This window comes from Cimex lectularius, unplaced genomic scaffold (assembly GCF_000648675.2).
Source record: "Cimex lectularius strain Harlan isolate CLEC.00 unplaced genomic scaffold, Clec_2.1 scaffold21, whole genome shotgun sequence".
Lineage (NCBI taxonomy): Eukaryota > Metazoa > Arthropoda > Insecta > Hemiptera > Cimicidae > Cimex > Cimex lectularius.
In genome coordinates, this window is record NW_019392671.1 from 1,906,812 (window position 1) to 1,919,982 (window position 13,171).

Consider the following 13,171-nt stretch of genomic DNA (forward strand, 5'->3'; position numbering starts at 1 on the left):
TCTACATTTCAATTGTGTTTTGTTTTATTTTATTTTTTAAATTGAATTCAGCTGATTAAAATATTACAATTAATTAAGGTTTTTAGTTGAGATGAAAAAAAGCTAATGGCACGAGAGGGATTCGAACCCACGACCTTCGGCTTGATACGCCGCTCCTCTACCACCTGAGCTATCGTGACCCCGATCCACTCGGACATCAACTNGTGGATCGGGGTCACGATAGCTCAGGTGGTAGAGCAGCGGCGTATCAAGCCGAAGGTCGTGGGTTCGAATCCCTCTCGTGCCATTAGCTTTTTTCATCTCAACTAAAAACCTTAATTAATTGTAATGATTTAATTGGTCAAGCGGACCACGAAATTAGCGAATTTAAATGATTAAAATATATTGAAATGCTACAATTGAAGTTATGGCAATTTTAGTTTTATTTAGTTAAAAAAACAAGATTTTTTGAGTTTCCATGTTTTTATCTGTGTGTATCTGGATATGTATCGACTTTCTGCGGTTTTGAAAACAAATAGAGTTTGAAGGTCTGTGTGCATAGTAAGAGGTTGGATGAGAAATAGAGATTTCGGACAATGGTTCCATGAATTTCAGATGAGTGTCTAGAACCTTTGAATGTTGTGGTTTGGGATGAGAGTCTAGGGGTTTACAAAATCGTCTGTTCATATTAGTGGTTTCGAGGACAAATGGGATTTGAAGGTCTGTGTGTGGTCATGAAAGTCGGACATAGAGTTGGGAACTTGGGCAATGGATCCACGAATCCATTGCCATAGAATTCAGACTGGAGTGAGTCGATTCTTTGTAGGTTGTGGGTTGGCTGGACCCAACAGTTCACTTGGATATACTAATGAATGTAGACGAGGCGTTTAGAGCGGTTGTCAAGTGAATTTTCAAATAGTTTATATCGTCTTTTCAATTCTATTCTTTCTAATAGAAGTTTCCAAATAAATCTTGTGGTGATATTAAATCCCAAATATCGGACGACATTGGTTGCAAGGAAAGGAAGAAATTTGTTCTGACTTGGAGGGAAAGTGATGCGGCGAAGGTTAAAACTTATTTGCCACAATTTAGGTTATGTTGGGTGTGATATCTTCTTGAAACATTCTTCCAAATAGGAGAAATGGTTACTGAAGGCCATTAATGGGTTTGTTTGCTGATGGGATCGTCAATAGGATCGTTAAACAACCCCGTCTTTCTTAATCACCCAAATTTTGGCATAAAGAAATGAATTTTTATATGTTCCATTAATTTCCCATTTAAAAAAGAGTATCTGAGAAACAAAAATGTAGATGTAATCATGACAATATTTCAGTGTCAAGGTTGGAAAAAAATAAGATGTGAAGTTGGATATAATGAAGTTTTTCTTGAGTGATGTACACGTTCTCCCCACTCTTAACATTCGTGTTACACCAGTGCTAAACCAAAGTTTATAATTTTGAATGTCAAAGTATAATAGCGCTGTTGAAAGTATGAAGTTCTTTCAGGAATTAATGAACTCCAGATAATCATTCCCTCAAACAAATGCTTAAAACTACAACTGTTCAGACGGGGTTTACAGCTGAGAATGAACAAATTATAATAATGCGCGCATAGCGAGGGAAGGGGGTTTATATTGGGTTGTCCGGAAAATAATGCAGGATTTTAAGTTTNTTATTTTGATTAAAGAACATTGCTTTAAAGTAACTAGTTTCTTTTTTTTTGTTTAATACCAAAATCCTGCATTATTTTCCGGACAACCCAATATTAGTTATCAGAAGTATTGTCAGCAGAGTCGGTTTACGGGTTATTTGCTTGAAACTAATGATAGTATTCCATGTTTATTCTACATTTAAATGCATGCCCGTGGCCGTAATGTCTGCCATGTTATTTACTCTGCTATTGTAAATAATAGATGCATGTATTTCCTGTTACAATCTATTTTGATGAAAAACTAAAAACAAAAGATTAAATTATTCCTTCCAACTAGTTTAAAATAAATTCTATGGCCCCAACTCTTGCTTCCGAGCAATACATAAAAAATACAAGGTTCTATTTACACTAGGTGGGGGGGTGCAACGTCAGATAAAGTTCCATAGCGACCACAGACAGTGTATTGATTCTTCCGTTTTCTCTTATTTAGTATTTCAAGTTTCAAGAGATAAAGCCCACCTCAGGGAAAGTGTCTATTGAATAAATTAGAATTCGTTTTCTTGGATTAAAACAAAAAAAACTTTTTGACAAGTATTAATTGGATTCATTTTGTGAAAGTCATGCGTTCGAAATGGAAATCAGAAAGGAGACAGGTAATGATTAAATAGTTTTTATTTTGCTTCAATTTTTTTCAAGTCTAAGTTCAATTTGGTTTTAAAGCAATGGCGAAAAAGAAAATAATATCTGATACTGGCTCGTCCAATATCAGATATCCAATCCAAGAATCCAATCATTATCCAATCAAAGAAAGGATTTCAAACCTGATAGAATCGGTCCGATTTTTAAAAGACAATTTATCATTTCCCTCGTCCTTACGCCCATGAATCAATCACTCGATGTTCTCCAAAGCACACCTTCACAACTTTGTGTTTCTTTTCCTAGTCGAACACTATTTTCTAGTCGAACAACTCGTGAAGTTGGTATAAATTAGATTATAGAAACAGGCTTGTTTGATATGGATGTGATCATTGTATACGTTGGATGAAAATTTAATTAATTATTTCTGATGGTCCTTCTAACATAGAGAGAGAAACATACAGAGAGAAAGAGGAGGTAGGGAGAGGATTTGAATAAATGAGTGAATGAATATTTTTGTTTAAAAATAATTTTATTTAACATGAAGAAGACGTGTGGAAAAGTATAAAATGGTAATCTTTTTCTATTGTTATACAAATAATAGACTAAATTTACTTGGTAATGTATAGTATGTAATACATACAATATGTCAGTACATTTTAGGAAAAACCGTCGCCAATTTACTTCGGAACTGATCATCCTCCTGTTTTCTCGAACTTTGGCTTTGGGCCATCGACCGCGACAAAGAGTTGAAAATGGCGTCAAGCCAAACCGCATCTTGGTCAAAACAGCGTGAATAGGCGGTTGATCAACTAACTTATCACAGTCCTTCAGATGAGTTCCTCACAGTTCTTAACTACAATTTCATAAGTGTGAATATATGTATGAGTTACCATGCTGATTTTCACTCTATCCTATGTGTTCCCTCCAGCCCTTATTTTTTATTCAAATGATTGATGCTGGTTAGCAGATCTAGTTTCGATATTGGTGTTCATGAGCTGATATGATTGAATTTTTACAAGTTTGGTTGTACTCCTGAAGACGTTGAAATGTTTCTGGAAGTCTAATGTTGGAAAGCGTCGTGATAATAATGAACTGTTTCATGTCCTCAATTTGTTGGTAATCTTGACAAAGAAGGTATTGTAATTGAGACAAGAGAGGTAGAGAGGTAGAGAGGTAGAGGTAGAGGTAGAGAGAGCGAGAGAGAGAGAGAGAGAGAGAGAGAGAGAGAGAGAGAGAGAGAAAGAGAGAGAAGGAACTTGAGTAAGTGAGAGTGAGAATGAGAGAGGGGGTGAGAATGATGGATCGATTGGGAGATAGATAAAGAAAAATAGAGAGAAAATAGTTGTGTGAGAAACTGAGAGGGAGAGTGACAAGACCGAGAGAGATAGAGAGAGGATGAGAGTGTCTGTGAGAGAGTGAGGAGACAGAAAATAAACAATGACGTCTTTTATAATTTACAATAACCAACAGTCACAGTTTTGATGTTTTCATTGCAACATTCTAAAATTACTTCAAGACTCCTCATCCTCAGTGTTGCCATCCAATTTGGGCTACCTTTCTTTGCCTATACATCTATATCGAATAATTGTAGAACATTATAAAAATTGAGAAAACCAATATAAGAGGATCGATATTACCCGAATTAAAACTAGAGTACATCTATATTTAAGAGTTGCCCACATTGGTGGCATGTTTGCGGAGCGCGTTTAATATATGTAATATTTAAAATAGCAATAAATGAAATATGAGTGGGTGAGTTGTAATTTAAACACCCTCACCGACTGAAATTTAAATTTGGAAATGTTGATAAAACGAATTTGAATTGGGAAGATGCGATCAATTCACACTGGACCTCGGATTGTGGAGAAATCACATGGGTAGCAGAAATAATGCAGAATTATTCACCATGCATGAAATGCGAACATCACCCCCCGGTCCAAAAGCCAATAGTTACATGTTATTTTGTTATTCGAGCTAATTCGTGCTTTCTCTGCCGTTTTGTATAACGGGGCAATTTATGCGTCCTCAGTTACGATGAAATTCATTAAAATCTATGAATGAAACTGATTTACTATGAATTTTTCATCTCCGAAAATAAAGTAGCGCTTTCTTTGTTTCGGCAAAAAAATATTGGTACGTATTTATTGAAAAGATGTAGATGTAGATGTTTTAGGGGGGTGTAATATACTGCCTCCTTTAAGAGCTATCGTATCCCCCGTTATGTGCTTTTAGCACACCGGTGAGTCTTATTTCATCAAGGAACTTGATTAGTAGGCCTGGTTTCAGTGGTTGAATTTCTTCTACAGGCACATTGTACATCACAAACCACTTCCTCCTGCGGGCAAGTGTAACACCACAGTTTGTTAAAAAGTGTGTTGGTGTCTCCTCTGTTCTTTGCAGAATCTGCATGTGCCGTCTTGGATTATACCAAACTTCTGTAAATGTCCATTTAGTTTGCGGTGTCCTGTTAGGATTCGCAGTTGTTTCTTGCTTCCTTTGATGTTCTTGGATTGTTTGTGTTCAATGAGTGAATTCCATTGTTCCCTCATTTACTTTTTTTCCTTCTGCCTGAGGTACTAATTGATAGTGTTGGTTATTATGCCACAAAAGGATCCTATTAGCGGTGTAGCAGCACCTTTTCTTGCAAGGGTGTCCGCTTCTCGTTGCCTTCTACTCCCATATGATCTGGGACCCAACAGAGACTGACTTTGTTCTGCGTATCTAATATGTTTAATTTGGTTTTGCCGTTCGACACAATCTTTGAACTAATGATGTTTGAGCTTTGAACTTTGATGGCTGCTTGATCTGACATGATAGCTGTGTTCTTGATTTTGTAACCTTAGTCAAGTACATCTCTCGAATTTGTGGATCGCAGCTTGGAAGATACTGGTGTATTTTCCCATGGGTTCTGTGTATTTGGTTCCAAGAACGAATACTCCTACCCCTGTACGTTCTTCTGTTTTAGATTCATCTGTGAACCAAAAGATGGTGCCGTTCTTAAAGGAGGATTTCCTCTCGTTCACATTCTTTTTTGGTACCTAGGTTTATTTGGAAGTTTTCATTAAATTCAAACATCCTATTCATGTCTTCCCTTGGAGCGGATAACGTGTACTTAGAAAGAGCATTTCTTTTTTCCTTAGGGCAGTGTTTATATCTACTCTGTCCTTTGCTATTTCCTTATGTAATCTAGCTCCTGTTGATACTGAGGACATGTCGCCGCAGAATTTGCGAAAGTTTTCTCTCTTCGCCCTGCGAATAGCGTGATTATACAAGGTGAGTAACCTGTTTTATTCTCCCCAGTTACTTGCTATTTTGGTTTTACTAAATGTTCTTCTAGTTTCAGTTCTTAGTTTGACAAGTTCTTTCTTTCACCAGGTTGATTCTTGTCCATTTTTGGGTTCCTTCAAAGAGGACCTTGACTAATACACATAAATTATACCTTCTGTGAGTTCTGTAACGCAAGTTCCAATTCTTTGCAGGTTTTTGGTATTCTTTTCACTTTTGCATGGTTTAAAATGTATTGTACCATCTCAATGAACCAGTCAGTGTTTCGAGGGTTTCTTTATGGTGTAGGGTCTATCCTACCTGTTTCGATGTCAAACCTTAGTATTCTATTTTCTGACATCGACTCTTCACCAGAAACCCTCCAATTTCTTATCACATTGTGTAGGGCATAGCTGCAAAGGGTAATGTCCAATACTTCTCGTCTCGCTTTGATGTCAAAGGTAGGGGTGACACTGTGTTAAGTATTTCTAATTTTTCCTTCACCAAAACTTTTATGAGTGACTCAACTCGCTTGTTGTTGTTACTTCCCCAGACTTGGTGGTGTGCGTTGGCATCACATCCATAGAGGGACGTGCTTCTCGCTGCAATAGTAAGCCAGACTCCGCAGTTCTTCAGGGGGAGGGTGGTCCTCCTCTCCTGTGAAGTGGCCCGATGCTACCACTCCTTCTTGTTTTTTCCCATCCGTTGTTATCTCCATTTTGACGGGGATTAGGTCTCTGGACATGCATTTTGCAAGGCAGAGATAATTAGTATTTTTCCTAATTAATATACATGCACGGGGATTTTCCTGTCTGGAATCCCATACAACCTCACCGTCTTTGCAGGGCAAACCTCTGATTTGTCCTTTCACTGCCAGAGTTCCTGGATGAGAATTGCCCATAGATGTTGTGCTGTGAACATCCAAACTATTACTGCCGAGGCAGCCTTAGCGTGACGGGTGTTCACTTGTGCCATTCTCATTTTTTGAATGCTGGTTTATTCATTTTGATGGGAGGAGGAGGTATCTTGCAGTGAAACCAACCCCACTTCCTAATAGTGGATTCGGGGAAACGTTCGTCGTCGGCCTGACGGAAGGATTCATAATTGATTATCCACGTCAGGGCACGGTGCGAATAGGGTAAGGGAGCTCTGGTGTCTTACCCTTTATGTGAGGTACTCACTTTCTCAAACCACTCCTCCCAAAACAAAGTCCAAGAACCCAACCTCTCTCCTTCCCTGTCCCACTATCCCTTCACACATAGAGTCTTGAGGCTAGACAGAAAACAGGTTAAGTGGCTGTCTTGAACGGTACCTCTTTGATAGCGGGCGATCTCAGAGAGTAATTAGCTTTACTCCATTTAGGTGTCCTGATGGAGTGGAATTTTTAGTTCCCTAGCTACTCGTGGGAATCTTATGAGTTATCAGTAAAGCAAATGAAATCCAAATAAATCTGAAGCAGGATATCATGATTCAAAAATTCACAGAAATCTGGAGACAAGCCTTCAGCCGGACGTTCAGTCCACAGGAGAAACGGAGAGACTACTTTTCCCTACCAAAGAAAAACAGCAGATGCTACGTGGGAAACCAATCGCCACACAAACGAAGGGCCCGGAACCTTCAAGTAGCAAAACAGAAAGGAACCCCCCCCTTGGGAAACCAAAAGGGAAGAAAATCGTTTCCGCCGAGCTGCTAAGAGAAAAGTAGATCCTCTCAGGCAAGGCCTAGGCGGTGCTAAAACCAAATGGTACCTGAGGACGATACAATGGAGGAAAACACCCAAGGGAGCAAAGAAGATGGTCGATCATAGAAAGGCCAGAATCAAAAAAGAAAAATTGGAGACAGGAGAAACGATCATTCACCCATCCAGTAAAAGGGCTAGAAAGCAATCTCTAACCCCAAAAAAACTCGGATGAAGAAAGAAAGTAAAGCCATTCACACCCCATGTACAGCACAAGGCCAAAGTTGTAGCTCCAACCATCAGTTACGCTGGAGGAACAAAAATGATATGGGTGGCCGGGCTACCAGAGGAATACCCGCCGGTATCACTTTCTTAAATGAATATGCACGTAAAATTGTTGCATTTCTCAGTAATTGCACTCCTTAGCAAGAGCACTATCATCTATTGAAAAGAGATAGATTGCATACACAAATATACATATAGATAAATATAAACTTTAATATTGAAAGATATAAAATAACAGTATGAACAAAAGAGTTAAACATAGAAAAGTTTTGGCCACTTTCTAAAGCTTTCTCTAAAGTTACAATTAGATGAACAAAATCGTCTTTTCCTTGGCCATTGAGTTTTCGTTGATATAAGAGAAGTAATAAACAGAATATAGCCGAAGTCTTCATAGTGTTATGAAGTGCTGTGGAAAATTCCTGCTAAGGAGTGCAATTACTGAGAAATGCAACAATTTTACGTGCATATTCATTTAAGAAAGAATATGTTGCCGGCCATTGAAAATAGGTTTTTTAAATGTTTTTTTCAGTATATCTTTATTTCAGTTTAGTTTTGTTTATCGATGGCAGTAATTAACCCTAACCATCCCTAACCATATAAAAAAAATTATTTTCATCATGGCTATAAGGAAACAATGCCGTCGTGTCGGTGAACTTACATGTAGATACGTATCCACAATTTACAACATGGAAAACCCATTTATCTCGTCGAATAACGTTAGCATAACAGGAGATATACCAGAATGAAATATGGACAAGGCAGGTAGAAAAATACTTACAGTTATCAAAGGCAGTGTAGATAAGGAAAAATGTACACGAAATAAATTAATAAAACTTTTATTTAACCAAAATCAATCAAAATTGTTACAACAAGATAAAGAATAAATTAAAATGAAACTTTGACCAGCACACATTAAAATTAATGAACGTTTTAAACACTCTCCATAAAAAAATATAATCGGTCTAATCATCTCTAATCAATATGCTTTAATCGGTTTCTCTTTCTCTGAAAGTCACACAACACCTGACTTTATCCTTTCCATCCTTTGTTGGCTGGAAGCCGGAATTGAGGGATGAGCCAATGAGGGCCCACCCCTTCCTACTTCCCTCAGGACACCGTTTTTTGGGTGGCAACAACCAGAGGCGGTGACAACGTGTCTAACCTAAGTAATTTATAAAAAATATAAAATGTAATGCGTTGCACAGCAAAAATTAAACCTTCACGATGATGGAAAAACAGGATAAGTATTTCTTATAGTTCAACAAACCTCACATTAAAAACGATTGTTGGCAAGAGGTGGAAATTAATAGGATGAGAGTTTGAGAGAGAGTGAGAGTTTGAGTGAGAGTGAGAGAGTGAGAGAGTGAGTGAGAGAGAGAGAGAGAGAGTGAGAGAGAGAGAGAGGGGGAGAGAGAGACGGTGTGAAAGGGAAAAATGCAGTTGGATACAATGAGAGTATAAGAATGAGAGAAAGGTAGGGAACGAGAGAAATGGACATTAATTGGATTAAGGAGAGAAAAAGAAATCAACATAGATATATATTGATAGAAAGAGAGAGAGAGAGAGATGGAGACTGAGAAGATGAGAGAGAGGAAGAGAGATAAAATGAAATGGAAATTGATAGCAAAAGAGAGAGTGGGAGACCGATAATTAGAGAGAGTTTGTAAATGGGAGAGAGATAAAGAGTTAGAGAGTGTGAGATTGTGTGTGAGAGTGTTAGAAAAGAGATATGATAGGATGAGAAAGAGGAGGAGAGATAAAATTAGATGGAGATTGTTAGAAAAGAAGAGAGTTAGAAAGATTGAAAGCTATACATGCAACATGTGTAATGTATAACAGCCAAGATTGGCCTCCAAATTGCTGGCCTTGTATGTTTAGAAAACGTTGTGTAATTATCGTAGAAGACAATCCAAAGTTGACTTTTCGTACCGGGTATATAATGCATTTTGAAGCTATTGATTAGATTTGAAGGAGCTTCTGAGGTCTTTTTCCGATATACCTGTACTATAGATTAAAATTTTCTTTTTCTAGGATTTCTTGTATGTTGTTCGGTTGTGTCCAGTTCTAGCAGAGCAATTAGCACCGGTCTTACCAGAAACTGATCAGGGTTAACTGCGTAAGGTAGCAATGTAGCAAAAGAACTGTTTTTAGTCCTCTTTGTATAGTCTTTGAGTTCTTTCTTTCCCTCAAACGTCATTCCCTCCTAATCTTAAGAGTTGGCGTAGCCTTTTCTGATCGCATCAACATTTCCGCCGGCCTGATAGCCAGACTACTCGACTACTCTAATAACCAATTCACACTCACGAGACTAAACTGCTTTCTATAAATTGCATTAAAATTTATTAGAAATTATTATGTTTTTTAGGCTTACGATCTTAATTATTGTGCCAATCAACTCAACGAGGACGATATATATATATATATTCGGGGTCGACGAGCGGAGAGTCTATCACGCTAACCCTCGCCTACGGCCTATACATAAAAACTTTTTAGTTTTTGTATAGTAACTGTTTTGCATTAAGATATGGTGCTTACCGACATGCTGCCCCTACTAATACGTTTTAAACAATTGGAGTGCTTAATTTATCAAAGGTCAGTTATAACCAGTTTAAAATTGACGTTTAGTAGCTAATCTAAAATTTTTGATTTTTTGAAAATTGAGTGAGTGAGAGAGAGACAAAGAGAGAGAGAGAGAGAGAGAGAGAGAGAGTGAGTGAGAGAGTGAAAAGGAGAGAGCGAGAAAGAGAGAGTGAGAGGGAGAGAGAGAGAATGAGAAGGAGAGAGAGAAAGAGAGAGAGATAATGAGAAGGAGAGAGCGAGAAAGAGAGAGAGAGAGAGAGAGAGAGAGAGAGAGAGAGAGAGAGAGAGAGAGAGAGAGAGACAGAGAGAGAGAGATAGGGAAAGAGAATTGAGAAGGAGAGTGAGAAGAATAGGAACATACAAGTTTGTGGCCGAGCATAGGTCTCAAAGACTGGTCTCCAAACCTCCGGTCTTATCATCACACGATAATCTCTGGTTTCTGTTAACTATGTAGTATAAAATCAAATAATAGAAAAGGAATGTTTCGTTATTTTTCTCTTCTAGATAATAATAAGTTTATGTTTTTTTTATTGTTAAAATTGTTAAAGGTTATTAGCCAGTTGTAAATGGCAAGCAACCCCATTCAACAGTTTGAGCGTAAAATTTCAGACACTTCATTGGGCCAGTAGGGCGGTGAGTTGCGATGCGCGTCAAGTGGCATTCTCAGGTGTCTTTATTGACCGGTTCAATAAACAACCGGAGTCACTTTCACCCGCCCATATCACAGAACGGCGATATCAATCGTCTTTGATTCCGATTCAGAAACGGAAACGCTCTTAAAAGGCCGTCGAATGAAGAAAAGCAAGTAATTGTGGGATCGATAGTGTGAAAAGCCAACAACAATGGGACAATTGAAGTGGGCCAGCAAACCTTTAAAAGGGCGAAGCTATAGGTACACTCAGGACTCTTCTATCCTCACTTTTTACTTGTAGATTGATTTGTGTTGTCATCATTTCGATTTCAAATGGCTGCACTGTGCGTACAATAAGTGGACGTTTATATTAAACGAATATAGCCTTTCATTAAATTGTGTGCGCGCGCATATTTATATATATATATATATATATATATATATATATACAAATACAATAATAATAATTACCAGGTAACAAGTAACAATCAGCAATGATATATATTAAAAATTAAAAACATGAGTGGAGAAAAGACCCATTGGTGTTACTCCAATGTTACTGAAATATTGTCTGTTTAATTAATACCTGTGTCATTATCACCATCAACACCATCACTCCCTAGGAGATCTCGCGGCCAATGTCTCTTCAGTCGGCGGGGAGAGTTTGAGGGGATTCGCCTGGATGCGAAGTTTCTGAAGTGCTGATTTGGGTAGTTGGAAGGTTTTTATGAAATTTACAGAAATATCAAAACATCCTAACTGACTGAAATGATGGGTACATGCAATGATGAAGACTTTTCATAGTCCGTTAATTATATTAGATGGTGGGATTTGTTTTTTTCAGTTTTTCACTGAAGATGCCGCAATGCCGAAACGCGTTTGAATAACTCAAACAAAAAACCCGCGAGTGAAGACAGACCCAGTAGTGCCCGTGTGCCAGTTCAACATGAGTCTCTTAATTGTTAATGTATTACATATTTTTGTTCAAGCGGTATCACTGTAAAATTCCACATTGCCTGGTAGAATCGCATCCTCCTTAGAGCAGCGGATGTTCCTCGGGTGCTTTCTCTAAGCTTGATCGCTCTAAGCCTTAAATCGATTTTGGCACCAAGCCTTCTCTGAAAACTCAAAAATATCCTCCAATTCACTTAGTATCTCACCCTAAAATCCTATCTGTCCGATAGGTAATTTCAACCACGATTCGCAACCATTGACTATGCCAAAGAGGGTGTTCAGCAATCCAACATGTTTGGCCATTCTATATTCAGTATGCACTGCTGACCTTTCAATCCGATCAATCCGGATAAAATACTACTTGCAAAGCCAGAAAATTCACTAGTTTCTAATGAAAACATATCATTTATATACAAAGTCAAAAAAATTGTGCCAAATACAGTTTTTTGACGCACTCCACATGTCACTTTCAATATTATCTTGAACATCATTAATTTTAACTATTAACAATCTTGCTGTTTGATCGAAATAAATAAAGTCGCAGATAAGGTCTCATACCATAACAATGAATGTCACAAAGACTCAAAAAGTTTTTATTTGTTCAAAAAAAGGTCAATAACATATTTACCACTATCGAGTTTTTACATATTTAGACTCATGGAAAATTGCATGGGAGGTTTACTTCCCTCTCCGAAAAACCAAATTGACTATTTGACGATGACCCCTGTTCAAGAAGAAAATGAAGTGTTTTCCACCAATAATTGGTTTGCTATACCATCTCATTTCAATATTCCCGCTAACAACTTTTATTACATCTACGTGTGGAAATACATACAGGTGAAAGAAACGAAAAAGCAGAGGATTAATCCATTATAAGCCGTATAGTTTCGAATGTTTTCGGGTGTTGTTGAGTTGAAAGACAGCTTTAAAATTATCTCGAGCCTTTTGATGTTACCAACCGTTCCAATTAAAAAAAGAGCCGATCCAGAAGCGATCTGCACGAAACCGGAATAAGTTTGTTATCGCGACAAGCCTGACCTTGGCATCTGTTGATTTGTTCTGTTGTAAAGTTCGTTTAGATCGAACCGGACGATTGGAGCCGACGCCGTTCGGACGCTATGGAAAATAACGGCATCGCATAAATAACAGTTGTGTCCTGAGGGTTGAACCGTGTTTGCATTGGCGATATCGTTCCACCGTCTCACAAGGAAGACCCGAGGAATGCAAGAATAGGGTAAATTCTCGTTTGCTTAGTTGTACATCTGCTCTTTGAGTCTTTAAAAATCAACAATTAAATTTATAAAAAAATGAAAGATTTTTAGAGACCAATGAAATTCCTACAAAAACATATCAAAATTATTAAATATTACAATTAAGGTTTTTAGTTGAGATAAAAAAGTCAATGGCACGATCGGGATTCGAACCCACGATCTTCGGCTAGATACGGCGCTGCTCTATCACTTGAGCTATCGTGACCTCGATCGACTCGGACACCAACTTTCTATCTCAAT

The 13,171-nt window shown here is 37.9% G+C and overlaps 1 protein-coding gene across 6 annotated transcripts in view; it reads left to right on the forward strand.

Moving 5' to 3' along the window:
* The window catches only part of LOC106668556 (solute carrier family 12 member 6), a 468,955-nt gene that overhangs the window by 60,532 nt on the left and 395,252 nt on the right, over positions 1–13,171 (forward strand). For 2 of the 6 annotated variants that reach the window (XM_024225291.1, XM_014397417.2), the window contains exon 1: positions 2,235–2,282. The exons of 3 other annotated variants lie outside the window; for them this stretch is intronic. In XM_024225291.1, the coding sequence (XP_024081059.1) occupies positions 2,250–2,282 (33 nt within the window). In that variant the 5' untranslated portion in view covers positions 2,235–2,249. Of the gene's footprint in view, positions 1–2,234; positions 2,283–12,774; positions 12,895–13,171 lie in introns of those variants that run through there. One more of the 6 variants, XM_014397421.2, reaches the window with a different exon arrangement.